Below are 27,063 nucleotides of genomic sequence, written 5' to 3' on the forward strand. Positions count from 1 at the left end.
ATAATATCACATCTGGAATGAACCCCTGGATCACACATCTGGAATGAACATCTGGAATGAACATCTGGACCGACCATCTGGATTGCACATCTGGATCACATATCTGAAAATTAAAGATCATTGTTAGAGTCAGAAGTTTGAGTATGAGAAAGCATAGCAGAGACTTCTCTAATGGTACAATTTCCTGTCTCTTCTCTAAGTAGACAGAGAACTACTTCACCATGGCAATCCCAGGGACCAGTCATGTCCATTGTGACTAGAGTTACTGATACACGAGGAGAAGGCAATAATGACTTTGTCTCACAAACCTAAATCCTCAGAACAGGTGTGGATTGAAGGCTGGAGGCTTCCTGAAAGATTATTTGTATGGTTCTTGCATGGTCAGTCAGAGTTTGTGAAAAGTCTGTTGGTTTTAGATTGTTCCCCCACAATATGAAAACCAAGTAACCCAGGAGTCTAATAAAATATAGTTCATATTAATTCTCTCATGAATAATAAAAAATAAAAAAATCCATAATTCTAATACTTGGGTAATGAAAAAAAAATTATGGTGTGTGTGTGCACCTGTACATTTGTGTATTCCCATGGAAACCAGAGGACAACTTCTGGTTTTGGTTCTCAGTTGTCCACTGTATGTGTACACGTGTGTGTGTTAGAGTCTCTCAGTGGCTTGAACACCATCAAATGGTGTAGATTGGCTGGCAGCAGAGTCTCGGGGACCTGCTCAGCTATACTCTTCGGCATTGGGTGATTAGAAGTGTACACTAGCATGTCTGAGTTACACAAGTTCTGGAGACTAAACTCAGGTTTTCTTACTTCCAGACAAGCACTTTATGGGCCGGGCCACCTTCAAGGCCCCAGAAACTTAATGCTTTTACAGTGTGTTTCCTTTTTAATGTGTTAGCCCCTCTTTTCCTTTTTCACCCGTAAACTTTTTTGTTTTTCTTTTGGCAACTCGAGAAAAATTTTCTCCCAGTTAAACATAGCATAATTTTCCCCTAGTTAATAATTAGCAAGAAATTTGCGCCGTGACAAAAAAGTCTCTGCATTTCAGACATAGATTAGCTAGGTTACTTTTTAACAACTGTAAGGTCAAAGAATACGATAAAAAGTTGATTTAGCCACAGTCACATTATCTCCTGTGTGTGGCTTCTTTCTCTTGAACATGAAACATTTAAAATTTATAGGCTTCATTTTTTTCTTGTTCTCTTTGACTGAATCCCTAGTCCTTCCCACAAAGCCTCAGGATGTAGGTAAGGAATTATCTTGTATATCATTAGGGAAATTACTACATTGGGGGAATTACTTTTCCTTGGCCTTTTAAATTTTTAACCACTTGTGGTTTTAGTTTTCTCTCTCTTTTCTTCATGTGTGTATACTGGTCAGTAATTTTAAACAACATACAGATTTTAATTTTTATTTCATATTACCCAGTCTGCAGGGTGTTTGGACTCAAAAATGGACAGCAATTTATATAGGATAGAAAGTGTCTTTATATATAATTTGGACTTCAAAATATTAGTAATTTCTTGTGCCAAGTATATTTATTCTAACAGAAGAACAATAGATACAGTCAATATATACACATACACATATATAAAAACTTGTATACAATCTTTAAAAAATATTTGGCTGTCCAGCATGTCTCCCAACTAGGTGGCAAATACCTTCAGGGTATATGAGACCCTTCCTGCTCCCTCCTACGGCTCTCTGTTACACACCTATAGCAATAGACTATGCAAGGAGATGCCAATCTCGAGGAAAGGGTGATTTTCACATTGTTTTATGTCCAAATGGGGAAACTTTGAAAATTTTTATCCAAAGGAAGGTCTTCTTAAATATTTCTGGCCAGAAAGATACATTCCTCTATCTTGTGTAATTTGCTTTTTTTCAGTCCAGAAAACATACATACATATCGAATTAAATAGGAACTGTATGGGCTGAGCAGGATATATATATATATATATATGTATGTATTGAAAGTATATTTCTATATTTTATATAATGTATGTAACACTGATTAATGAAAAATAGGCCATAAATTTGAAATAGAACAAGAAGGGGTAAATGGGAAGATTGGGAGGGGGAATGATTTAATAATATTATAACTTCAGAAAATAAATTTAAAAAATGAATGTAATTTGCACAAAACATCTAGCAGATCGCAGTGGTCCTGTGTCGTATCCTACTAGACAACCCACGAGGTACCTGGTAGTGAGGGCAGTCACAGGCTTGATGAGATGCCAGTTCTTGAGGTCCTCCTCTTCTTTCTCCACATAACAACCCATTTCAGATCCTGCTACTTTTGTCTATTTAATGGGTTTTATAACTATGTTTTCTTTCCTTTTTATTACTCCCAGCAAAATTCATGTAACAATTGTTACAGTCCCCTAATGATCTTACAATTATATTCCACCCAATTATTCTTCCTTCTTCCTACTTGACCAGTAGTTCTGATCACTTTCCATTCTTGGACACTGAGGGAGGGTCCAGCACATAGGATGCTTCATTGCCTGGTGTTTAATGTATAAACATGATCATATTTCTATCTCATATAAAGATCTCAGTGGGCTACAAGGGAAGCCCATATTTCTTGGTATATATGCAAGATCCTCATAATTTAAACTCTAAAAGAGACCTCATTCTTCTTATGAAATGGATTCTGTGTCTCCAAATATGTCTTGAGGTTTCCTGCTGTTGTGTTTTTGCTCACATGTTTTCTCTACATTTAAGACTGGGAGCTGGGCGGTGGTGGCACACGCCTTTAATCCCAGCACTCGAAAGGCAGAGGCAGGCGGATCTCTGTGAGTTTGAGGCCAGCCTGGTCTACAAGAGCTAGTTCCAGGACAGGAACCAAAAAGCTATGGAGAAACCCTGTCTCGAAAAATCCAAAAATAAATAAATAAATAAATAAATAAATAAATAAATAAATGAAAAGAAAAGAAAAAAGAAAAAAAAAAAGACTGGGAATCTTACTCTCCCAGTGTGATTTTGTGATTTTTAAAATACTTTTTCAGTCTTAATTCATGTGGTACTCCTCCTAAATCTTTTCTGGTCCTTTGCTTAAGGATTACAAAGCATTCACGATGAATGTTTATATTCTAAATTGTGTTTCAGTCATGTGAGTGCACAGGAAACCGAGGTTCAAGAAAGGTGTCTTTATTGATCATTGTTGATTGCTTCCTAGTGCCAAGAACAATATTTTATAAAAGACAAGCACCTCAAAATGTAGTCCATGTGGAAAACATAAATATTCTGTGATTTGAGAAGGAATCTGTGATTTTGGGCAGAGCTAGCACTAAAAACTACCCTAGCTGCCACCAAGCATATTGTCATACCTTGCTTTGATGACATTACTGATCCACTAATCTTCATGTGACTCCTCTTGTAAATGATAGACACATGAGATGGAAATAGCAAACCACTACTGGAAGATCTAAAATCTGCTCAGTTTTAGTTTAAATTAAAAAATTCACTTTATATTTCCTGAATACATACTCAGCTGTGATTAGGTTTCATATTTGTTGTGTGTGTGTGTGTGTGTGTGTGTGACTTTTACATTCCTTATTAAACATGTTAAAATATTCCTACCATAAGTCTTCTATTTTATTTATTTATTTATTTATTGGTTTTTCAAGACAGGGTTTGCTCTGTGGCTTTGGTGCCTGTCCCGGAACTAGCTCTTGTAGACCAGGCTGGCCTCCAACCCCCAGAGATCCGCCTGCCTCTGCCTCCCGAGTGCTGGGATTAAAGGTGTGCGCCACCACCGCCCAGCCCATAAGTCTTTTATAGCTTCACACTTGAATAACCTGTAAAGCCAATTATTGGGAAAGTGTTAAAATATAAGGATATGGAATAACCTAACTATTCTTGCTTTTCAAATCCCTTCGAAGCTATCCAGAAATTCATCGAGGAGAACACAGCATACCTGTGAGTTGCTCTGGATTCCCTTTGGTTATGGGCTTGCTCTACTGTTGTCTGACTGACACATGCTAGGAAGGCAAATGCTTCTCAAAGATAATTGAATTAAATGGCAGCTGTATTAAGAGTAAATACGTTATCCATTTCTATGAGCTATTTTTAGACCCAGCTAGAAATTCTGCAGAAGATCACTGTGTGTCCTCCGTGGACTGTTGCAGGACCATCTTTGCGGTTGCCCAGTATGTACAGGAAGCATCCTTTGATGAGGTGGAAATGCTGGCGAAAGCCATGATGGCTTACAGGGATAGGTGCTTGGCTGATGGAACACTTCCGGAGTGTTCAAAAACAGCAGTAAGTAAGCTGCGTGGGATTCTTATCCAAACAAGGTCTGAGAATGGTGCTCTAGGCACATAGAGTTTCCTATGTAGTGGTGTGGGCTCACGATAGCTAGGAGAAGTGGCCAGAACAGCCCCAATGCAGAGAACAAACAAAAGTGACATTATTAGATTGGATGCTTGAAACACTCAAGAGAAATGACTGGGCCAGCAGTCCTGAAAATGAGAATCTGGCTTTTCCATGAATGAGCACCTGGCTTCTCATCCCACTGCAGGCATTTTATATCATGGGATGAACAACGATAACCTCTATGAGGAAGAGCACAGTGTGGTTAATATCCTTAGGCATTTGTGGTCTCCTTTCTTCCTGTCACAGAATTAGGTAGCCAGCCTGTCCCAGACAGGGAATTTTAGAGGACACTTGAAATAAATATGCTTGAAGCTGAGACAAGGGAGAGCCTCCTCATTCCCAGAGACCACTTTCAACAAGCATAAGGAACACATGGTGATGTCTATTCTAGAACTGAAATGTAAGCATTGAAGAAATAGGACCAGGATGCTTGCTACAGGATGAAGTTTCTTAAAGTGTGGGATGATTGCCCAAGGCCATAGATAAAACCATTCTGTAGATAATCGTTGAAACAATAACATTTACCCCAAAGATAGCGCTGTCCTTTGCGTCCCCTGAGCCTCCTCAGGAGGTGGAAAAGCTTTTCCGTGACAGAACGTTGTCTTCTCCTCTGCTGTGCAGAATGAGGTCATCCAGGACATGATCTGTGCTGCAGAAGGACTGCCACAGAAGTACAATTGTTCTCACTGCTGCAGTAAAACCAGCGTTGCAAGGAGCCTCTGTTTCTTCTACAACAAGAAAGCTAACACAGGCTTTCTGCCCCCTTTCCCTACTCTGGATCCAGAAGAGAAATGCCAAGCTTACAAAAACAACAGTGGATCTTTTCTAAATCTGTAAGTTTAATTTTGGTATCAAAAGGACTTGTAGTATTGTTCTTGTTATCCATTTTCTTTTTTAGTTTTAAATTCTTGTTTTCCAACCATCTTCTGCTTTTCTCTATTTTTGCATGTCTAGATTCATTGAGGAATAGAGGTCATTATTCAATGTTTATTATGTTGGGATCTGTACTCAGTGAGACTTTAGCCATAGACCCTGCTCTTAAGACTCTTACGTTAGCGCCCTCAGTCCTCTGATGAGATGACCCTCAGCACAGAGGCGTAGACACAACATTTAACAGCTCAGACACATGAGGGTGGAAGCGTTTTCTTCCCAAGGGCACTTGTACGTTTTACCTTGGGAAGACTTAATTTCTTTGCAATAATGATTGCAGAAGGAAAGTTGTTTTTTTTTTTTTTTTTTTTTTTTTTGTAAAGTTATTGTGCTTTGAAACAACCACACGTTTGTTTGAATTTAAGGAGGTATGATCCTGGATGTGGCGTGTTTAGACGGCTATTGTTCTTTAATATGGTAGCGAGGCAGGCTTCCTATGTCAAAGGGAGGGAGGAGAGGAGAATACACACAGCTCAGTGCTCAGGATAAGAACTGCCAAAGTCTTCCTTAAGTTGGAGTTAGCAGCTCCAAGGCTGAGGGCTGGAAACGGCTGGCTCTGGTGACTCGGTCACACTGCTTTTCACTGAACTTTCCGGCAATAGTTGGCCTTTCTTAACCTTCCCTCCATTTTTACAACTTGTTTTTCTTGCCTTCTTCTCCCCACCCCTTCCTTTTCCTTGTCAATCACCCTTCTCCTTCTCCCTTTCCCTTCTCTCTTTTAAAAACCTTTGTGTTTTATAGCTATATGTATGAGGTTGCCAGGAGAAACCCCTTTGTCTTCTCCCCTGTTCTTCTAACTGTGGCTGCTCGGTTCGAGGAGGCTGCGGCCACCTGTTGTGAGGAGCAGGAGAAAGCCACCTGCTTTCAGGCCAAGGTGGGTACCACGCTTGTTTCATCAAGGGGATGAAAATGACCAATGCCACAGCTCCAGATCTTTACTTAAAACTAAACATTACAGAAAGTATGTCTGCCATATTCAGTGTTATCTTACCACACTCACTGATGGTAAGTTCATTGGTCACCACTGAAAGAGTGCACCATTTACCCGAAGCCTATGAGAGACTTTCACCAATTGCCAGGGTCCCACTTTGGGTTTTGTTTTCCTTATAAATTGGAAGAAAGCCCAAGGGCGGGAATGTCCAGGGTAAATGCTGACATGGTGCCTCCTGTCCATGACAAACTTTCTTTTGGCTTTAATCACAAGATGGAATCATGCCAGTAGTGGCAGCCATGTTCAGGGGACAGGCTGCAACAAGCCTTCTCTTACCAAGTGCAATGCTATCATCAGGAACACTAGCTCTCCACTTTTAATGTGCCGTTAAAATCCACATTTTAAGATACACATTTCTCTCAACATGGAAATTTACTAAGATAAAACTCCAAGTGTTTTCTGTAGCTGGAAATTTTCTAGAGCTGTTGATTTACGTGTAATTAAAAACTATGTAAACAGTGAGATTTGAGTCTAATTTCAACAGAATTTTCTTTATCTTTCAGGCAACTCCTATCACACAATATTTAAAAGCATCCTCTTCTTACCAAGGAAATGTGTGTGGAGCCCTTAGAAAATTTGGACCCAAAGTCTTAAACTCTATGTGAGTTTTGTACTGTGTCTCTAGTATTTTCTTGCTTGTGGTACACAATCTTTTGGTTGTTGTTGTTTCTGTTAAATAGCTTATTTATAATATATTAAATAGATTTTTTGTAGTCTTCCTGGGTCTTAAGGGTTTGGTAATGATGAGTCTACATGGATAGCTCAAAACAAGGTCTTTAAGGTAAAATAAGAAAAGACATAGGGTTGAGAGGATGCCAAGGGAAAGGAAGTTGTTCTGAGATGCGTTTTGGATAGCATGTGTGATGTTTTTTCTGTAACTGCCATGAGTTCACATGGTATGTTTGACTGTAATAAATATGGGACAGAGACTTTCTCAGGTCATTTATAGTTGGAATCAAGAATTGGGGGTGGAGGTGGCAAAATGCCCAGCCTTCAACTTGCCAAGAGACCATAGAGACTATAACAATACCATCAGCAATTTGATAAGAGCATCTGTGCGAAAATCATGATATAAATTGTCTTTGATACTTATACAATTTGTGTTACATAAGAAAGAAACTTCTTCTTCATCTGTTGGCTATCAAATGATCTTAGTGGCCTACCAATGATCTTTCCAGAAACACTGCTGCATTCAGTAAAAAGTTCCCCAAGATTGGATTTAAGGACCTTACTTCTATCTTAGAAGATGTTTCTTCCATGTATGATGAGTGTTGTGAAGGGGATGTTGTGCAGTGTGTCCGAAGCCAGGTAAATTTCTCCCAAAGAAAACAAGAAACTGATTATAATAGTTATTTTAACTTTATATTCTAATTATAACATGAAATTGCTCATAGTTATGATATTCAGTGCAATATTGTGATGCACCTACGTGTACCATGTATCCTGATCAACTCAGGTGTTATCAGTCTGTCCTTTCTTTATGTTTAGAGACTTCAAGGCTCTTTTCTTCTAGTTCTTCATAAAATATGTAATGGACAGCTGTGAGCCGGGCTGTACTAGGTTAGAACTCCTGTTATCTGTCATCCCTATCTCTCCATGCCCATTAGTAATTATTCTTTTTTATATCAGTCCTCAGTAAACCTCAGAAAATGGCATTATTGTTTTATTAAAAGTTGGTTTATTTGGTTTCCTAATGTTTTTTCAAATAACTTCAAATAATCTTTCTTCCCTCCCTTCCTTTCTTTCTAATTGACAAATAAATATTGTATACATTTACATACATGTGTTTTGTGGGAAGAATACATTCAACTTACTTCCCTGGCAATTTTCAAGTTTACTAACTACAATCTACAGTAGAATTTCTGAAATTATTTCTCCTATAGATCCAAAATTTTGTTTTGACCAACATCTCTCCAATTCTTGTACCCACCCTGTTGTAGGAGGCTACTTGTTCCTTCCAAGCTGCCCAGACTCAAAATAACCACAAAGAAACTCTACTAATTGAATCACGTGTGGTCCAGTAGCTCTAGCTTCTTATCAGTTAGCTCTTACGTGTTAATTTAACCCATTTCCATTAAGGTGTGTATTACCATGAGGGTGTGGCTAACTGGGTAAAGTTTTGGTGTCTGTCTCCAGTGTGGCTACATGGTTTCTCCTTGACTCTGCCTCCTTTCTCCCAGCATTCAGTTTAGTTTCCCTGCCTAGCTTGGCTCTGTCCTATCACAGGCCCCAATAGCTTCTTTATTAACCAATGGTATTCACAGCATGCAGAGGGGAATCCCACATCATCACCCCAGCAGCATCTGGTACCCCTTAAAGTGTTTTTTTAAGGAATATACCAATAAACATATTGCTGCAAAGTCGAAATTGTTCACGCAATTTAAAGGCAACATAATCTCATTAAAAATACACAGATTTAAAGTGTGTGCCCTGGGGCTTAAACACATGTCCTTATGCTTACAAGGAGAGTGCTTGATCACTGAGCCATCTCTCCAGCCCTCTGGCTGAAGTGTAACTCCCCACCTCTTCTCCTTCTCAGGGGAGGCATGTAAGGACTCAGTTGTCTTTAAGGAGCTGGCCACTGGGAGTTTGACCAGGTTCCAGTGGGCTATTTTTATCCTCCCCCTTTATGGGGGAAACAAGGGTGGGGGGGTGTAATAGGTGTGCATTGTATGGAATTCCCAAGTAATCAATAAAAATATTAAGTTGGAAAATATTTAAAAACTAAAACAAAACCTACAAATTTCTTCCTAGTTAAAATTAAGCTTTGTTGTGAAGGCTTTAATTATTTAAATAATTTCAATTTTAGGATTTGGGAAACATCTGCTTTAAATTAAGTAGGAGACAGAAAATGTCCTCCCAAATTATTTTATTCTCAAATGTAACCCAATTAAAGGGATGTCACTTATAATTTATTTTTGTAGCATTTGGTTGTTTATGGAAATGTGGGTTTAATAATGTTAAATCTAATATACTAAATTAGAATAATAATTTAAATTTTTATGGCTTGTAGTTGAAATTAAGGGATCATATTGTATTTCAAATTTCCTCCTCTTTAATGTCTTTATGGAGAAATGGAAGAAATTCAATTGTCATTCACTGAAAATAGAAATAAATTCTCAGGAACTTAAAACGTGCTTTGCCTAGAACAATACTGGCTTCAGATGAGATATGAACACTGGAAATGTGGTATCAGCTCCTATTTCATTCTCACCTTGGCCTTGGAACTCATCTTGTCCTTTGTCCTCAGTCCACCGGAAGCTTCCAGATAGGGGGATATATTGAGTTCAACCAGGAGACCTGAAGTGCCCAGAGAGTGTGGGATAGTTTGAAGGTGCAGGGAGTCTGGAGAGGGGATTGGGAGCCATTGGCTTTGAAAATTAGTCCTGTGTGACAAAGACAATCTGATCAATCCTTTTCTCAGACAATATAGTTGGGTCACATTCTTTCCCTTCCCCCAACCTGATCTTCACCACCTCCGAACCCATCCAACTTTATGTTCTTTATTTCTCTCAGAAAACAAACAAACAAACAAACAAAGAAAACAAGCCAAAAGGCAATACCAAAACAAAATAAAAGACACACACACTGATATATACAAACCCACCCATACACACATGGATACATACGCACACGCACACACACACACGTGCATGCACACACACACCTACATGCACACATGCACACACACACATGCATGCACACATGGAGTTCGTTTTGTGTTGACTAACAGCCACTCCTGAACACGGGGCCTGCTCTGGAGTGTGACTGATTCCCCCGGTGACACTTCACTGGAGAAAACTGATTTTCTCTCTCGCAGAAAGTATGAGTTGCAAAAGCTTTTTGGTTAGGGCTGGGACTTTGTGCTCCCTTTCCCTACCTAGGTCTGGAAGCCTCTGTTTTCTTGGAGTCATTTACCACCTGTGGCTCTTATAGTTTTCCTATTTCCTCTTTCACACAGAGCCATAAACCTTGAGAGGAAGGATCTGATAAGGACATCCCATTCGGGAGCCAGTGTTCCAAAGTCTCCCACTCTGCATGTTGGCCAGTAGTGAGTTTGTGTATTTGCCAACTATTGCAAGAAGGAGATTCTTTGATGAGGGTTGACTATGGTGCACTGACCTACGGGTATAACGATATGCCATTAGGAGTCATTTCAATGCTATATTCATTTTTACCAAAACAAATATAGTTGCAGGTTTTCCTCTAGGCTCATGGCCTGTTTAGTCTCAGGTTCTTGGTCACATTATTTCTATTTTAATGAATAAAGCTTGCCTGAAGATCAGAGTGCAAAGCTAGCCACGCTAGTCAGCCGTACACGTCAGGCAGTGGTGGCACACACCCTTAATCCCAGCAGCCACACTAGTTAGCCATAGAGGCCAGGTGGTGGTGGTGCACACCTTTAATCCCAGAACTAGAGAGGAATATAAGGTAGGATGAGATGGGAACTCACTCTCTTTCAGTCTGAAGCTTTTGTAGAGGTAAGAGCTCCGCAGTGTCTTGGCTGCTTTGCTTTTCTGATCTGCAGCTTGAGCTCCAACATCTGTCTCTGTGTATTTATTATTGATAATACAGGTCACTTTAGTAGTGTCAGGTATGGGTTCCGTCTCATGGAGGGGAGGGGGCCTTAAATCCAATAAAAAGTGGTTGGTTGCTCGCATATCATCTTGCCACTGTTGTACCAGTGTATCCTGCAGTCAGGTGACTTCTGTAGCTACGGGCTTCGTAACTGGGTGATATTGATGAATATGTTTCTCTCCTGGTAGTGTTCACGGTACCTTCCAGCACCATGAATACCAGTCAGTAGGGGTGAATCCAGCTGGGCACCAGCTAGATTTCGCCATGCTCAATGGCAGAAGTAAATGGTGTCTTCAGGAATATGGCCGTGGACAGCAACCCACAGAACTGACAATAGCCTAGGTTTGGGGGAGATCTTTGGAACATTTTTGGCCAACAACTCAACAAGATGTAACCCGTTCATATTACTGGGGTTTTACTTGTTAGCCTAAGATGTCTAGCTGGGGCATTTTCTCCCTTGTTGTATGGTAGCCCCATTTAAATCCCTTTCATTCCTGTATGAATTTTAGGCGGCTTCTGTAGTAGTTGGTATCACATGGATTTTTCAATAGGTCTTTAGGGTTAGTTGTCCCTCCCCATATTTTTTCCTCTCTGCCATCTTTCTCTTTCTGCCCTTCACCCTCCTCCTCATTGAATCCTCCTATTCTAGTTTCTCCTTTGTCCCTTTGTAAGACTATAGTCGATTTGCCTTTCCTTTTAAGATCCCCTCCTTCCTTCAAAGATTTATTTTGTGTGTGTGTGTGTGTGTGTGTGTGTATGTGTGTATGCATGTGCTTGCATGCATATAGGCGTACCACATTTGTGCAAGTGCTTACATAACCCAGGGGGCTTTCGATCTTCTGGAACTGGAGTAACAGGCAGCTATGAGCCACCATTTGGTTGCTAGGAACAGAGCCTGGGTCCTCTGCAAGATCAGTCCATGTTCTTAACCTCTGATCTAGCCCTCTAGTCCCCAAACCAATATTTCATTCACTCATCAAATATCTGTGGGTTTTGCCACATCCTTGGAAAGATAGTTTTAGTTCCCAAGAGAACTAGATTAGATGAAATGTGTTGCTATGCCCTCAGTGGCCACCACAGAAAGCACAGACAACTCTCATGGGGTACAGCAATATTAGAAGATAAGGTATCAGTAAGACCGCTATCAGTGGGTAAAGATACTTGCTTGTAAGGCCAAGAATCTGAGTTTGGTCCCTAGGACCTATATGGTGGAAAGAACCAACGTCCACAAGTTGTCCTCTGGCTTCTACGTGTGTGCCACGACAGGCATGTGTGCCCACTTCCCTAGGACTCAGTAGATAAATACAGTGATTTTAAAGAAGTAAAGATTTCAATGTGTCAGAGAAGTGGGGAGAAAGTACTTAAAACACTAATACTTAACAAGGAATGTAAGTTTATGATAGAGCCCCCACCACCACTTTTTTATGATTATAAGACCTAAAATCCTAAGGCAAGAAAAGTGTTGCACTAATGTGAAACTTCATGAATATTAAGCCAGTGTAGAATTTATGTGAATATTTTTTTATCTAATCTGTTGATGGATGGGTGCTACCATTATAGTAATGATTGGTTCTGTTGATAGGGTGGGTACTAATGTGATGTTTAGGGTTGGCTTTCTTAAACAGCCATTCTTTTATGAAGAAGAAGCCAGTCTGGAAGAAAATCTGAGTGTCAAAACTTCTCTTGTCCTTATTCCATGCAGAGCCAGGTCATGCAACATATTTGTTCAAAACAAGATTTCATCTCAAATAAAATCAAAGAGTGCTGTGGAAAGGAAACAACAGAACGTGAAGCCTGCGTCATTAACACAAACAAAGAAGAGAAACCAGATGACTTATCTACCAGAGATCTCAGATTTACTGACGACGAAAATATATGTCAAGAACGAGATTCTAACCAGGACAGCTTCTTTACTGAGTACTATAACTCTCTATTGAAAGTTTAGAAGGCAAACAAAATTATCACATTTCTATTCTGGCTAATTTGGGTGGAGGGATTAGACACCATGTAATTCACTGGCATAAAGCAATTTATAAAGATCATGGTTTGCAATTAGTTACACTGTTCAGTTAGAACAACAATGATATTGCAGTGATGGCTAATGTTTACTGAATGCTTTATATGTGCCATGCAATAGGCTAAATATCTAAATAATTCAGACTATTCATTTTAATTCTAAAATCTACATTTGATTGAATTGATAGAATAAGTACCATTGCCCCTGGTGTTTTGAATGAGCAAAGTGAGAAATGATGGAGTTGAGTGGCTTGTTCAAGTTTCACAGGTAAAACCAACAGAGCAAGGAACTGACCCCAGGTTTCTGGTCTTAGGAAGTCATAGGCTAGACTGTCCAGCAATGTCACCCCACAGTTCCTAAAGGGAAGATTAGTGGACTGTAAGCCACAGGACTAAATCTGAATCTTATTTGTCACTAGGGCAAGTTAAACTATTTACTTTATTTGCTGTTATTATTGATTTTTAAAGTCAGTGCAAAGTGGTGGTTTTCACTCTGGAATGTTCATATTTAAATGTCCCTGTACTTGGTTCCTATTCATCCCATTCTTCCATCGCCTCCTCCTGTATCGTCTGACCTCCATTTTCTACCCACTGTCTTCCCCCACAATCCTTCTCCTTCTGCTTTTAATCACGTGAATCTCATTGACCTCTGTTGAACTCTTCTAGTTACCTCTCTCTCTCTCTCTCTCTCTCTCTCTCTCTCTCTCTCTCTCNCTCTCTCTCTCTCTCTCTCTCTCTCTCTCTCTCTCTCTCTCTCTCTCTCTCTCTCTCTCTCTCTCTCCCTCCGCGCGCGCGCGCGCGCGCGCACACACACACACACACACACACACTTAAATCTAGATTCTGTATTTACAGAAGCACACAGTGTTTGTCCTTTCGAGTCAGGCTAATTTCTCTTACAATAATGATCCTCAGTTCCCTCTATTCTCTTGCAAATGTCATGATTTTAATTTTTCCTTATGGATGAAGAAATGCCATTGTGTATATATCACATTTTCTTATTTATCTGCTTGCGATTCCATTTCTTAGCTATTGTGAGTAGCAGAGCAACTCAACACAGGTGTGCACACTTCTCTGTGGTCCATTGACTTAGAATCCTTCAGACACGACATAGTTTTGATACAACAGTATCATTGTGTTGAGTTATTCTAAGAGTTACTTTTAAATAATTCCAACAATTTTATCCTCTCTGACAAGGAAAACATGTTAGTCTGCAATATATTACAGAAATAATTTGTGTAAAATGTTCTATGAACAGATTAAATTCCAGATTTAGCTTTGACAGCAGACATGGTATTAGATCTTACTAGATTCATTGAAAGCAGAGTTGGATCTTTTGTTCTTTCTGTGAGTTCTAACATAATAAATGTTTTGCGCAGGTTTCTTCATGAATACTCCAGGAGACATACTGACTTTTCTACAGCAGAGCTTCTAAGAATTGCTAAAGTGTACAAGGATCTCCTGGAAGATTGTTGCAGCAGAGAAAACCCAGCAAGTTGCTACCGTGATGCAGTAGGTCCCGTTGATATAGATTCCAAAATCCAAAAATAGGGATCATTTTTTATTAAAACTTTCTGATTATAATTATACAATACATATACAATATATGTACTGTAGAATTATTATATTATGCTGAATATTTTCTTTCATATTTCTTTTTCTGTATTTGCATATGTCTGAATATTGAAAAAGTACATTTCTTGGAAAATGCTTGGACCTGTTAGTTTAACAGGAAACTTTCCATTTTATATTACATGGTGCTATATTTGTTTCCTCTTGTGGCCAAACAGCTAGTGACTTAAACAACAGAGATTTATTCTTCTGCCCAGAATGTCAGTGTATGAAATAGCAGTGTGGGGCTCAACTCAAGTGGTAAAGTGGCTGTGTTCCCTGCACAGGTCCCAGGGAGCAGCACCTGCCAGCTGCTAGCATAGAAAACTTTTCCCTCCCTAAGCTTGGTGCTCTGTCTCGCCTGCTTTCCCGCGGTGTGTGGGCCCTGGCATGTTTGGAGCGTGTCTGCAGTTCTGCACGTGATTCGTAGATGGGAATCTAGTCTACACATTTCCCTGATATTTGTAGGATAGAGCATCAGTTGAGAGGGTAACGGGGTCAAAATATGCAGACTTTTAAAACCATTTGACATAAACTGCTGTTAACTTCTAGAAGATTTTTCCCCCAAGTTGAGTCGCAGAGCAGTGCTTCAGTGTGTTTGTTTCAACATCGCCATTGCCAGCATTTAACATGCAGATCTGACTTCATAGATTCATGTGCAAAAAGTGGCTATATTTTAGGTATTTGCTTGATTTTAAAAATTATATCAAAAATTTCCTATACAAAAAGTGGATATGATCAAAAGTTTATGAAATTTTCAGCTAAAAAAACTCATATAAGTTTTGGTATATTATTTTAAATTTTATATAAAAATTTGTTTTTGTTTGCTTCTTGTTTTCATTTTGAAAGGAATAACTTTCCATTTCTCTTCATATACTTATAAAACATAACTTCATATATTAAAGAAGTATCTGGCAATTTTTCACAATTCCTTTGTTATATACTACTTTTATTTTATTTTATATTTTTCTTCCACATACTGTGAAAATCAGTGTATAATCATTTAAATCTAGGCAATGTAATAAGAAAAAAGTTTTTTAAAATTGTCCTTTATGCTCTGACACCATCATTAACAAAACATTCTGCTGCTCATCTGAGGATGAATCATGGTACTAGGAAATTCTCACTTTTCAATGGAGACACATTTGTCTCCCTGTGTCCATGGGTTGCAGTGCTGTTCTCTCTCATATCCCCATGAAAATGTTCAATTTATGCCGTGACAAAAAATGTCCATATAATTGAAGACAACTATGGGAGGCTTTAAACGTTAAACCTAGGTGACAGGAAAAGACACAAATGAAGATAAAGACACCTACAGTCTTCAACAGCCAAGTTATTAGCTAGGTCACCCTGGGAAAGCTGATTACGTCCACAAAGCTACACTCCTTTACTAACAATGCAGAGAACAACTTCTCTGGCCGCTCCTAGATAAGGATCAAGTACAGATATTGCCAAGATAAAATCTAAATTTTGCCATGTAATTCCGAAATCTCTAAAAAGGATGAGATATTTGAACCATTTATCTGTGATTGAATAGTTAAAATTCTTTCTGTTTGGTGAAAAGTACATAGTAATTAGGGTTTGGATATAATCTGCAAACAAGCTGACCTGCCACTCGGTCCAGTTTTAGATGAAATGCTTGCAATGACGATTGCTTTTAATTTCCAGGAGGATAAATTCAATGAGACGACTAAGAAAAGCGTTGCAATGGTTCAACAAGAATGCAAACACTTCCAGGAGCTGGATAAGGACGCCTTGAAACTCCAGTAGGTTGTCTGCATCACTGGGCTAACACTTGTGACCAGGAGCAAATAATCTTTCTAATATAGAATATTAGGTCAGTCCTTCAGTTATGCAATTCATCAACTCCAAGAAGGAACAAGAACATAAAACTCAAGAATTCACACTGAGTCTTTATGTGAGTCCTTGAGCAGAAATGAGGCCACAAATGAAAGAAATGTTAGATTCTAGACAGAGTGTTCCTGTAACGCTTTAATATCTGTGAACTTAGGTTTCTCCCCTCCAAATCAGGATTCCTGGATTCTGTCCTGTGTGAGAAGAGGATGGATAAAACTTGAGGTGGCTACTGTTTTCTGGGAAACCAATGATTAGCTTAGAATAAAAGAACTATCAGTGGATTTGCTTAGCATTGTAATATTTACCCTTTTGGTGCTTTTATGAGAATTCAAGAATAATATGCAGTTCATTTAGATTTAAAAATAATGATCATGCTAGTATTGGATTTGTTAAAGATCAGCATCTTCAATTCAAGCGTGACTTCATTATTCCTGTAAAGTTGTTGTTAGCTATGTCCACTTAAGGTTCTTAGCTGTCTTTATCTTGTTCCTAACACGTTTGCCAAATGCTCCTTTTAGATTTTTTACTTAAACAAGCAACACCTATTATTTATCAACACAACCTATTTCAAGAACTTTACTTGCTGGCCAAGGCCATTACTGCCCAGGATGTTCTATACGGCCTGGGGAATCACAATGTTTTGGTGCTGAATGTTCCTATCTCTCATGGGTTTGGTTGATCTGGAGTGCAGTAGCTATTCGAGGAAGAACAATTATCTGCCATCATACAGAACCAAAACGGTGTGTTTTCTTTCAGTTACCTTGTCAAGTTCACCAAGGTAGCTCCCCAGCTCTCCATGGAAGAACTGAACTCCCTCAGTGAAGGAATGATGGCCGCGTTGACAACCTGCTGCACCCTAAGTGAAGAGTTTTCTTGCGTTGATGACTTGGTGAGTATGGCCCATGTACCTGACTCTTCTTTTTGTAGCTTGCGGTTCTTAAAGTGTCACTACATCATTGCCCCCCCCACTCCCTTTCAAATTCATGACCTCTTTTTCTTTAATTATTGTTGTTTCACACACACACACACACACACACACACACACACACACACACACACACACAAGGATAAATGTATAAATAAAACCTGATGAGTCCATTCAGTGTTACTTGGATGCAATGCTTCTAGGTTTGACCATTTTTCGTTAGTTAACTAATTAGGGGGACTCACCCCTGGAGAAGACAAACTCTTCCTCTCTCCCCAGATGTCAACTGCCTGTAGGAGGGGCCAACAAGATTTCACTCCCATCCACATTAACATGTCTACTGGGGTTCTGTCTATTACCTATTCCTGTTTTTGAGACCATCTCCTGTAAAGTCTTAGCCAGCCTAGAATTTACTATTTAGACCAGGCTGCTCCCAAGTTGTGGTGATCCTCCTGCCTCTGACCCTTGGGTGCTGGGATTGCAGATTTGGTACTTGACTTTTCTTACCTCCTTCCTCTTGTTGATTAATACAAAATCTTTACTCTTCTCTGTTGTTTTCAACATTGTCCAAGCAAGAGATATCGCTTTCTTTTTTGGACCACCATTCAAATTCCTGAATATCAGAAAAGAAGGTTCTAAGTCGTTTTCAAGGATTCTTCTTTTAGTTCTTATATATGCTAGGCAGGCTACCCCTGAACTACATCCCAGACCAAAAAACTCTACCATTTTAAATAGTGTTACAGTGTTTGCACTTTGCCCCCAAAGGAAGAGTTCAGAAAAGAAACGCTGCTTTCTGCCTAGTCTTTTAGGAATGGAGTGGAGAGTACCCAGGAGGGGAATATACCCAGAAACCATGTTTGCTTGTCACTTTGAAGTGGCTGTTCACGAGTCCCTGTACACAGTAGAAACTTTGTGTATATAACTTGAAAAAATTAATCTGTGGGTATTTAATTGCTATGGGTTGAATTTCTGTAGTATTGCCATTTAGCCTTTCAATTCTTGCAACACAATACAACGGCACAGTCTCGCTAGTACCCATGTTTTCCTAAGCAAGGTTGCCAGTGATTTCAGTACTAGCTGTTCATTTACCCATATGTAGTTTTTTAAGTGTCCTTGGAGTTTTTAAATCGTATCTGCATTCCACTTCTCATGGGTATAGGCAGAATTAGTTCTCGGAGATTTATGTGGCGTCAATGAAAATCGAACTATCAATCCCGCTGTGGACCACTGCTGCAGAGCCGACTTCGCCTTCAGAAGGCACTGCTTTCTGCATTTGGAAGCAGATACTACCTATGCGCTCCCATCCGTCTCAGCGCTTATACCAGCTTTGCGTGCAGACTGGTGTCAAGCTCATAAGGAGGACGAGGACCTTCAGAGTAAGAAACACAGGTACGAACTCCCTCGCAGCCACTTCCTGCACGCCGAAGGTATATCTGACTCAGAAACATTTGCACGAAGGCTAGGCTGATCCAATTTGTGTTGTGCAACAAATCCTTCAGTCTCCTAGCCACAAAACAAAATGGCGTATTTGCTACTATTGTTTATAAACAAACATCTAGCTGTCTTCTTCTCTTACTGGAAATTTGGAGCGTCTTTCCACCAGGCTGGGATTTGGAAAGAAGGGTCAGGCAGTGAGCCAGAGAGCTACTGGACAGGTGCAAATGAAGTGGATTCTTTTTCCTTTTAGGAGAGGAAGATGTGGATACTTAAAAATGTTAGTCCATTTATTTAGTAATTTGTGTTTGCATGCGTGCACACACGAATGGGCACATGCCACCGTACGCACCACCACGTACACAAGTTGAGAGGTCAGAGGACAGCTTGGAGTGGTTGATTTTTCTCCTTCCCTCCTGTGGGTCCTGGGAAGGAACTCAGCTTGTCTGCCATGGTGGCAGGCACCTTTACCCAATGGAGTTTTGTCTTGAGAATTTCAGTGTTTTAAAACAGGAGAGACACAAAGGGGCAGGGATTTTCCTTTTATTCTCTCAGGTACTATTAAGTGCCAAGGATAAAGACCCATGATTTTGGATGCAGACACTTGTCTGGACCAAGTGTAATAGAAGCAGCACCAGCTGAGGGAAGGGAATTGATACAGACATGAATCTTCTAGCAGATCTACTATGTTCAATCAAGTCCACTTTTTTTGTTTGTGACTATATAGTTTCCCAAGAGTCCATTCTATGAATTAGAAAGAAAGTTCCGTAAGACCCTTGCAGAAGCGGAATCTTTACACTTTGACACTCATGAATTTGAACCTAGAACATGTGTGTTTCTATAACGAACACTCGGAAGAAGCAGGGTTGCAGAGAGGAGTCATTGACTGATTCTGTTGGGTGTCTGTGAGCACAGGTTTATCATCAACTTAGTGAAGTGGATGCCAGAGATCACGGCTGAGGAGCGTCTGTGTTTGTTCACAAAGTTCAGTGCCACCCGGGAGAAGTGCAGCGACGTGCAGGAGCCCGAAGCCTGCTTCCGCTCAGAGGTTTGCTCTTTTTCCACTGAAATTCTATTGGTGTTTCAGGAAGGATGAACAAAATAGGATTTCCTACTGGTTCTTGCTCTTTCTCTGTCAAGTCTGAGACCCTTGGGTTTGAGAGCAGTTATCACCAAACTGAAGTTTAGATGTCCACAGTAGTAACTCCAGTGTAACAAAACTGTCAGGCAAACTTGGTTCCCATCCTTGCCGTCTTTTCTGTATATTTAGACAAAATTGCATCCGTCCTCTGTAAATAACTGTGCTAGACTCACACCATTGCTTCTAACTCCTCAACCCTCTCTTGTCATCAGTACAATGGAGTAAAAATGACTTGCCGAGGAATTCATTGCCAGCTGGGAAAGGAGAAGGGCAATGGTACTAGGAAAGGAAGGCTTTTGAGGTGGCTGTTTGCTCTTTCTGGATCTTTCCAAGGTCACTCAGTTGACAGCATTTGGGGAGTTGAGGGTAAGGAAGTGGGGAGATCAGGGAGCTGGTTCTGCTCCTCTTACTACTGTGGCATCTGCAGAACCTGCCGTGGTGAGACCCTGGTACCTGAGAGTGTCAGCCCCAGCTGGTGACTCTGGGGAGCATGAGATGAAATCTTTAACTTTCTTTCTTATTATTTCTTTCCCAGCAGCTTCTGGTGTATTTCGCAGCTATGCGCACTCATGCATGCTCATGCACACACATTGCACACTCACGAACACTTGCAGGCACACACCTTAGACACATATTTCATCCTGCTTGAGAGTCTTCTACTTTGCTGAGTGACTTAATCTTTGAAAACACAATAAAAATTATGATCTATATAACTAAAAAGTTGATTAAAAGTAAAAGAAAAATATTAATTAAAGTTTAAAAAAATATGCATTTGCTAAAATATTGTTTCTTTAGAGGACACTGACCTCCATCTAGCATTTGCCCAAGTGCATCCTTAAGGGCTGTCTAAAAAGATAGATGAATTCATTTGTAGGACACAAAAAGACTTCAGTGTCTTTACTCAAGGTTACTCAAAGAATGTTTTTTCTCTGTCTTCCTTCCCCCTCCCCCTTCTTGTGTGTGCAAGATTTATATCTTCATTCAAAATTCAGATAAGTGTGCTTACCTAAACACGACTATCTCAAACTTTTCTTCCTGTGATTTTATCTCTCTTTTTTTCCCCTCCCAGGGCTCAAATATTGGTAATGAAAGTGGAGCTGCTAATAAAAAAAGATAAAACACCAGAGGTAAACATTTCTATCTCAGTCAAATATTAAAGCTTGATGTGATACTTGACTTCCATGGCTTATTCCTTCCAGTGTGTCAAACATCTGTTTCTGACTTAGTCCATACACTAAGGAGCTCATAGTAGCCAGTTCAGGTCCTCGTGTGTTTCCCTAGATGCCAATCCTTATATGCAGGGCAGGAATACTGCATCATGCCAGGACTGTTCAGTTTCTGAATAACCCAAAGGCCCCCAAGTCTCTGCTTTTCTGCATTCTTTTGTCTGAATCAGAAAAGAGAGACAGTTGAGTCCCTGGAAAGGTAACCCTGGTGAGGCAACACATTCCTGTAATCACAGCTCTTGGGATGCTCAGACAATAGGATGGCTGCAAGTTCTAGGCTGGCCCGGGCTACACAGTGAGCTCCAGGCTAGCCAGGACTGTAGAGGGACAGAGTCTCAAAGGGCTAAGGTGGGGAAGGGGCAGAAAAGTGTCAACTTCTCAGGAAGAACTAGACAGATAACCTCAGTAACCTTCCAAAAGTCTCCTTTGAGAGTCTCATTGAAAATTGCTGTGCTGAGGCATGGTCAACATCTCAACAGAGAGCCTTGTAAACAAACACATGTTTGTGATTTCAAAGAATATTCATAAAGGATGCTCCTTTCTTATTAAATATATGACTATTGCCTGAGTTCGGATTCTTTCACTGTATATATATATTTTTTCTTTTCAGCTGGTACACGTTCCCTCTCCATCCCATTACGAGGTTCAGCTCTGAAGAAGAATGGAATAGAAGATTCTCTAACCCTTACTTGCATCATGTTACTACAAAAAGCAATAAAATGAAAGCATAACATCACCTGTCAGACCAATGTCATCTATCAACCTGATCACAAAATTAATCAGTTGTGTTGCAGTCGGCAAAGTGATTGCTGCATGTCCTAGTTTGGTTCCTGTTACTGTAACAGACACCAAAGACCGGAAGTGACTTGGGAAAGAAAAGGCTTATTTTACCTTAAAAGTCCTTCATCAAGGGAAGCCAAGGCAGGAACTAATAGAGACAGGAGCCTGGAGGCAGGAATTGAAGAAGAGGTCATGCAGGAACAGTCTTACTGTGTTATTTGTTATTCCCAGGCTCATATTCAGTTACCTTTATTATAGAGCCCAGGTCCGTGTTTCAAATAATCAGACCACCCACAATGTTCTGGGTCCTTCTACAACAATTACCAATCCAGAAAGTGCCTAATATACATGTCCAGAGGCCAACTGGGCACAAATTCTCAATTGAGAGTTTCTCTTCTCAGGTATGTTAAGCTGACAACTGAGTCTAGCCATCTCTCTGTACAATCACAGGGACCTGAATTTGATCCCCAGAAGTCACATAAAAAGTTACCATGTTGGTATGCACTTTTAATCCCAACCCTGGGGAGGGGAGAGACAGGCAGGTCCCTTGAGTCCCCTGGTTATTCAACCTGTCTTAAAGAAATTGTGGACAAATTCTAAGGAATGGTACCCGAGAATGACTTCTAGTCTCCTCATGCTTGAGTACAGAGGTGTACTTGTGTCTTCATAAATACGTGCTTTTATACACACACACACACACACACACACACACACACACACACGACTAAACTGTCATGACTCAGTTACCTTGTCAGCATCTTTTTCCAGTGCTGAACTCGCCTTACTTTGAAGGTCAGAACTCTTCCCTATGTGGGGAAAGAGTTTCTGGGTCCTTCTGATGCCACTGAGAGAAGGAACTGGGGAGCCGAGGGCATGAACCCATGACAGCACACTGTGGGTACCGCTCACAGCCAGTCTATAGGATGCACAGAACCCTGCTCCAAGTGCTTTCATTGCCCCCTTTAGTTGTAACAAATCTCTGAGTGCATAATTTAATTCCAATTATACAGAGACCTGAGGTTTGGGGAACTAATCTGCTCGATAGTACAGCTAGTCAGTGACACAAAGAACCAAGGCTTGTGTCTTCTGCTTGTAGAACAATATTGTGAATGTCACATCATAGGTACAACCATGTTGTGTACATTAAAAAACCTTTTATTCAGGACAGCAATATGACTCTTACAGTAAAGGCCCAATGACCTCAGTTAAATCCCTGGGACCTGGATGGCAGAGAGGAAGCCAACTCTCACAAGTCGTTCTCTGACCTCCATACACATGTGCTTGTAAACACATGCAATAAATAAATACACATTAGAAAGCTTTCAGTAATCTCTTGTGCAGAGAGCCTGGGGAACTTTTACAATGTCAGCAGTGGTTAGAGGGTTTTCTCTGTGTCCCACACCAAAAGTTCTGTTCTTCTGGAGCTGTTAATACTTAGCAGAAGTGCCCGAGCATGGTTCTGAGCTTCATAGTCCTGACTCCTCTGACTTGTCTATCTGTCCTCACTGTGTTGTCTGAGGCTGCTTGTTTGTTCCTGGCCACCCAGACCCAAAATAGTCACAGAATATATCCTGGGTACGGTTTCCCCTTCTCTACTCCTCTCGGTTTCTCCCAAGCTCTCCTTCCGTCCGGGCCCACTTTCCTTCTGTTTCTCGTTAGAAAAAAAAAAAAAAGACTTCAAAAGGATAATAATTTAATATAATACGATAAAACAAAAACTAACATAAAAGACTATGACAAAACAAAAATAAATGGAAGGAAAAGAACTCAAGAAAATGCACAAGAAACAGAGACCACCACTTCACACACCTAGGAATTACATAAAAACACTAAACTAGAAGCCATGATATATTCAAAGGACCTGTAGGGTATAAAGAGAGACAATATATACAAATAAAATTAAAAAAAATAAAAATAAGATCAAAACTTTAAAAAGTTTTAACACAACATTATGAGACAAGGCCCACCCTCCCCCAAAGGTGTCACTGAATTCGTTTCTGTTGGTGTCTACTGCTGGGCATGCAGCCTACCCGTAAGAGTAGTTTGTTTCCCTGTGGGGCTGCCTTGGAGAAAACTGAATTTTCACCTGCAGGTGGGTCACATTTTGTAAATGAGGAAACTGAGGGAAGGAAAGACTGAAGTAGCAAGGGGCAATCTCCTCTCTCTTACATTCTGAGGTTCACATGATCCCACACTTTCTCTTTACTGATCAAACCCCCCCCCCCCCCGTTCCTTTGCCCTGGACCTAAGAACTACATGAACAGCAAAACAGGCAGCAATGGAAGGAGATCAGACAGTGCAACCCTTGGCTGTGTAGGCTCTCAAGGTAGATGGACCTGAAGTGTTGTCTGTGAGCCCACCAGCAAGTGATAGGAATTCATCCTAATTTCCCTTGCAGACAACGAGAGTATGATTGCATGAGAGAAAGCCACGTGGTAGTCCAGGCTGACGACCAGCACTCGCTGATAGGTGTCATGCCTTTGTGCTTGCTGGCCGTGCTCCTCCCTGCAGGGTCCTGTAAGCGCGCCCAGCATCCACACCTGAGTTCTGACCACTTGTCTGACCAAGGGTAGTACGTGTTTGCCTTCTATTTGGCTCTTTAGAACTCTGCCCATGTAAACAAGAATTTCAGCGAAAGGAGATCCTGTAGACCGGCATTTACCAAACGAGCCGATCAATTTTTATCACAAGGCCTGTGTGTTGTAACCTTGAACAAATTGTAGGTCGACATTATTTGTTTTAAAATCCTGTACTCATTAACGAACACCAACATTTCTTCATTGCGGAGTTCTTCAACTTTATGAGAATCCATGGGAGCACTAAGGCAAAAAAAAAAAATTCACCCGACAAGTTAATGGTTAATTATAAAGGCTTGAAAAGAATATAAAGTCTTCATATCTCTCAAATGGTGGAACTTCATCTGAGACGATGGAGGTTATTAAAACTCTATTTCTTATTGCTTTCTTCAGCTCCATTAAATGTGAGCCTCTTCAAACAAGTTTACTACACGCAGGTAGGAAACCCCATCTCCTGCCCGTGTGGCCCGACGGTAAGGATGTGTTAAGTGACCGTGTGTGTAGAAAAGCTTATCATTCTCAGCGGTCATCCCCGTCTAAAGAGTCACTGAAACTTGCTAGCCACGAGCCTGTGAAGCAGCTACAGGAAGGAGGCTAGTTCAGTGATGCCACTCACCTGGGACGATCTCACTTCAGCCTTCCTTCCTTGTTTCCAGCCTAGATAAGAGAACACAACACTTGAGCCAATGTTTGGAACTGGCTCAGTGAATTTAAATAGAGTGAAACTGTGAATGACTGCAGAAACAATAGAAGCTACAGTATTTGTACCTGTCATCACCAGGCAGTATGCTCTTTAGTACTTTCCTTGGGAAAGACTATCTCTCCTGCTCTCAGCATTCCTTTACCTAGGACTGTGACCTCATGAGCTTCCTTTCTCTCATGTTAAAATGTCTTTTGGTGTCATTTTGTTTTATTTGGTTTTTGATTGGCTTGGAGCTTGCCAAATAGGGTAAACCAGCTGCTTGTGAGCCCCAGGCATCCACTTGCACCCACCTCGTCAGCAGCAGGACTACCAGCTTCCACCACCGTGCCTAGCTCTTTTTTAAAAGTGGATTTAGGGGATTGAACTCAGGTTTTTGTGCTGAGACAGCAAGAACTTTACCAACTGAACTATTTCCCCAGGCCCTAATTCAGAACTACAATTCAACTACATGTAATTTACTAATAACCAGCAACAGAGTTCAGCTGTATTTGAATATTAAAAAAAGTCACAGGAAACAGTTTAAATTCAAAGGAAGATATATACTGGTAAATTGTTCTTATGATTACAGCCAATGAAAATAAATCTAGAAATTTGTGGACAGATAATGAGATTGTTGAACTTAAAGGAGGTTTTCAATCTGGAAAAGTTCCTGTTACACAGTTGTCTTAGTCGATCTGAGCCACTTTACCAAAAATGCCACAAGGCAGGAGAATTATAAATATAGACGTTTAGTTCACACAGTACCTGAGGCTCGAGAGTCTAAGACCAATTGCTAACACTGGTGTCTGGTGAAGGCTCTCATATTTGGTACTTTGTACATACCTGCCTTCTGGCCCATGATGTCTTCTTGCTATGCTTGTATGTGGTAAGAAGAATGAATGACTCCCATGGGCCTCTTTTTTAAGGACACTAATTCCATGGATGAGGGCTCCACACTTATGATTCTTACAAGTTCTTACCTCAGGTTCGGATTTCAACACATGAAAGTCAGGGGCATAAACGCATCCAAACCACAGCAGCAAACAAGACCTTTTTTCCAGCCAGGCAGCATATTAACCGCCAGGATCACTTGGAGGAAACCCTAAGAGACGCGTGAGTTTGATTATCATTATCAATATCCTTTTGTTTGAAATTTGAATCGAAATCATTTTGGGGAGAATAGGGTGATACAACAAAGAAAGAAGGGGCAAAGTCATTGCATATTCAACACACAGATCTTATGTTTCAGTGCCATCATTATGGTTGCTCAGTTTCATCGGGATGCAGCTTATGTCAAGGTCCAAACCATAGCTGAAGAGTTGCTGGATCAAGCTGAGAAGTGTAAGAGTCTCAGACCACATGAGTCACCTGCAGAGTGCGCTCACCAGTTGGTAGGTGGATCACGTTGCTTTCTTCTCATGGTCTTCGCTAGATGGTAAACAAAAGATGCTGCTATAAACAGGACTGCTTGAATAGTTAGGACATTGCAGAGCAAGAGTATGTGTATGAATCACACTCCAGATATAATCTTTGTAGACTTGTAAAGCTACATTTAATCATTTCTCTCTGGGAACCCAGGTTCTGAGGGCCAAGCACTCGAGGGAATGAGTCACAGCCCTGACGATCAGTAAGCTTACTTACGTGGACTGCTCTGCCCGAGTCACCAGGAGGCTGGCGTCTGACATCTTCATATAAAGAACTTTGGAAAACTGAACTAAAATTAAAATTCATTAAAAAGAATTTCCTTAAGAATATGAAAAGAGACATATACTTTTAGAGATCCCTTTCTCAGTTAGAAAAAAATGGACATCATCGTTTTGTTATAAAACTGTCTTGTGACTTGTAATTCCAATAAAATAGGAATTTCCTAGAGAAAATTTTTAGTTTTAAAATTATATATATGTATATAATACACAAATATGCATATATA

General features: G+C 40.3%; 2 protein-coding genes across 20 annotated transcripts in view; both read left to right on the forward strand.

The window, feature by feature from the left end:
* The first annotated feature begins 1,110 nt into the window (after nt 1-1,110).
* On the forward strand, nt 1,111-21,831 carry Afm (afamin). Its single transcript, XM_050150059.1, has 15 exons — nt 1,111-1,253; nt 3,894-3,930; nt 4,140-4,272; nt 5,008-5,219; nt 6,058-6,190; nt 6,811-6,908; nt 7,486-7,615; nt 12,588-12,802; nt 14,281-14,413; nt 16,181-16,278; nt 17,126-17,258; nt 18,454-18,683; nt 19,644-19,776; nt 20,939-20,996; nt 21,706-21,831. Exons 1-14 carry the CDS (start codon nt 1,166-1,168, stop codon nt 20,984-20,986), a joined length of 1,821 nt encoding a protein of 606 aa, XP_050006016.1. The 5' UTR covers nt 1,111-1,165; the 3' UTR covers nt 20,987-20,996; nt 21,706-21,831.
* A 2,897-nt stretch (nt 21,832-24,728) lies between these two features.
* Nucleotides 24,729-27,063, forward strand: part of LOC126506323 (alpha-fetoprotein-like) — a 38,912-nt gene continuing 36,577 nt past the window's right edge. For 6 of the 19 annotated variants that reach the window (XR_007593180.1, XR_007593179.1, XR_007593181.1 and 3 more), the window contains exons 1-3: nt 24,733-24,924; nt 26,107-26,246; nt 26,383-26,524. Coding sequence is in view for 16 of the 19 variants with exons in the window: in XM_050149815.1 (XP_050005772.1) it covers nt 24,781-24,924; nt 26,107-26,246; nt 26,383-26,524 (426 nt within the window). In the remaining 3 variants the exon portion in view is untranslated. Of the gene's footprint in view, nt 24,925-26,106; nt 26,247-26,382; nt 26,525-27,063 lie in introns of all 19 variants that reach the window. The other 13 variants (XM_050149820.1, XM_050149819.1, XM_050149829.1 and 10 more) reach the window with 11 other exon arrangements.

The sequence above is a fragment of the Alexandromys fortis genome, unplaced genomic scaffold (genome assembly GCF_014885135.2).
Source record: "Alexandromys fortis isolate MF-2015 unplaced genomic scaffold, M_Fortis_MF-2015_v1.1 scaffold_0, whole genome shotgun sequence".
Classification (NCBI taxonomy): Eukaryota; Metazoa; Chordata; class Mammalia; order Rodentia; family Cricetidae; genus Alexandromys; species Alexandromys fortis.

Coding starts and splice junctions, on each gene's coding strand:
- Afm (XM_050150059.1), top strand. CDS start 1,166: ATGAAACATTTAAAATTTATAGGCTTCATTTTTTTCTTGTTCTCTTTG. Junction 5,220..6,057: donor AGTGGATCTTTTCTAAATCT/GTAAGTTTAATT, acceptor TGTGTTTTATAG/CTATATGTATGAGGTTGCCA. Junction 14,414..16,180: donor CAAGTTGCTACCGTGATGCA/GTAGGTCCCGTT, acceptor TTTAATTTCCAG/GAGGATAAATTCAATGAGAC.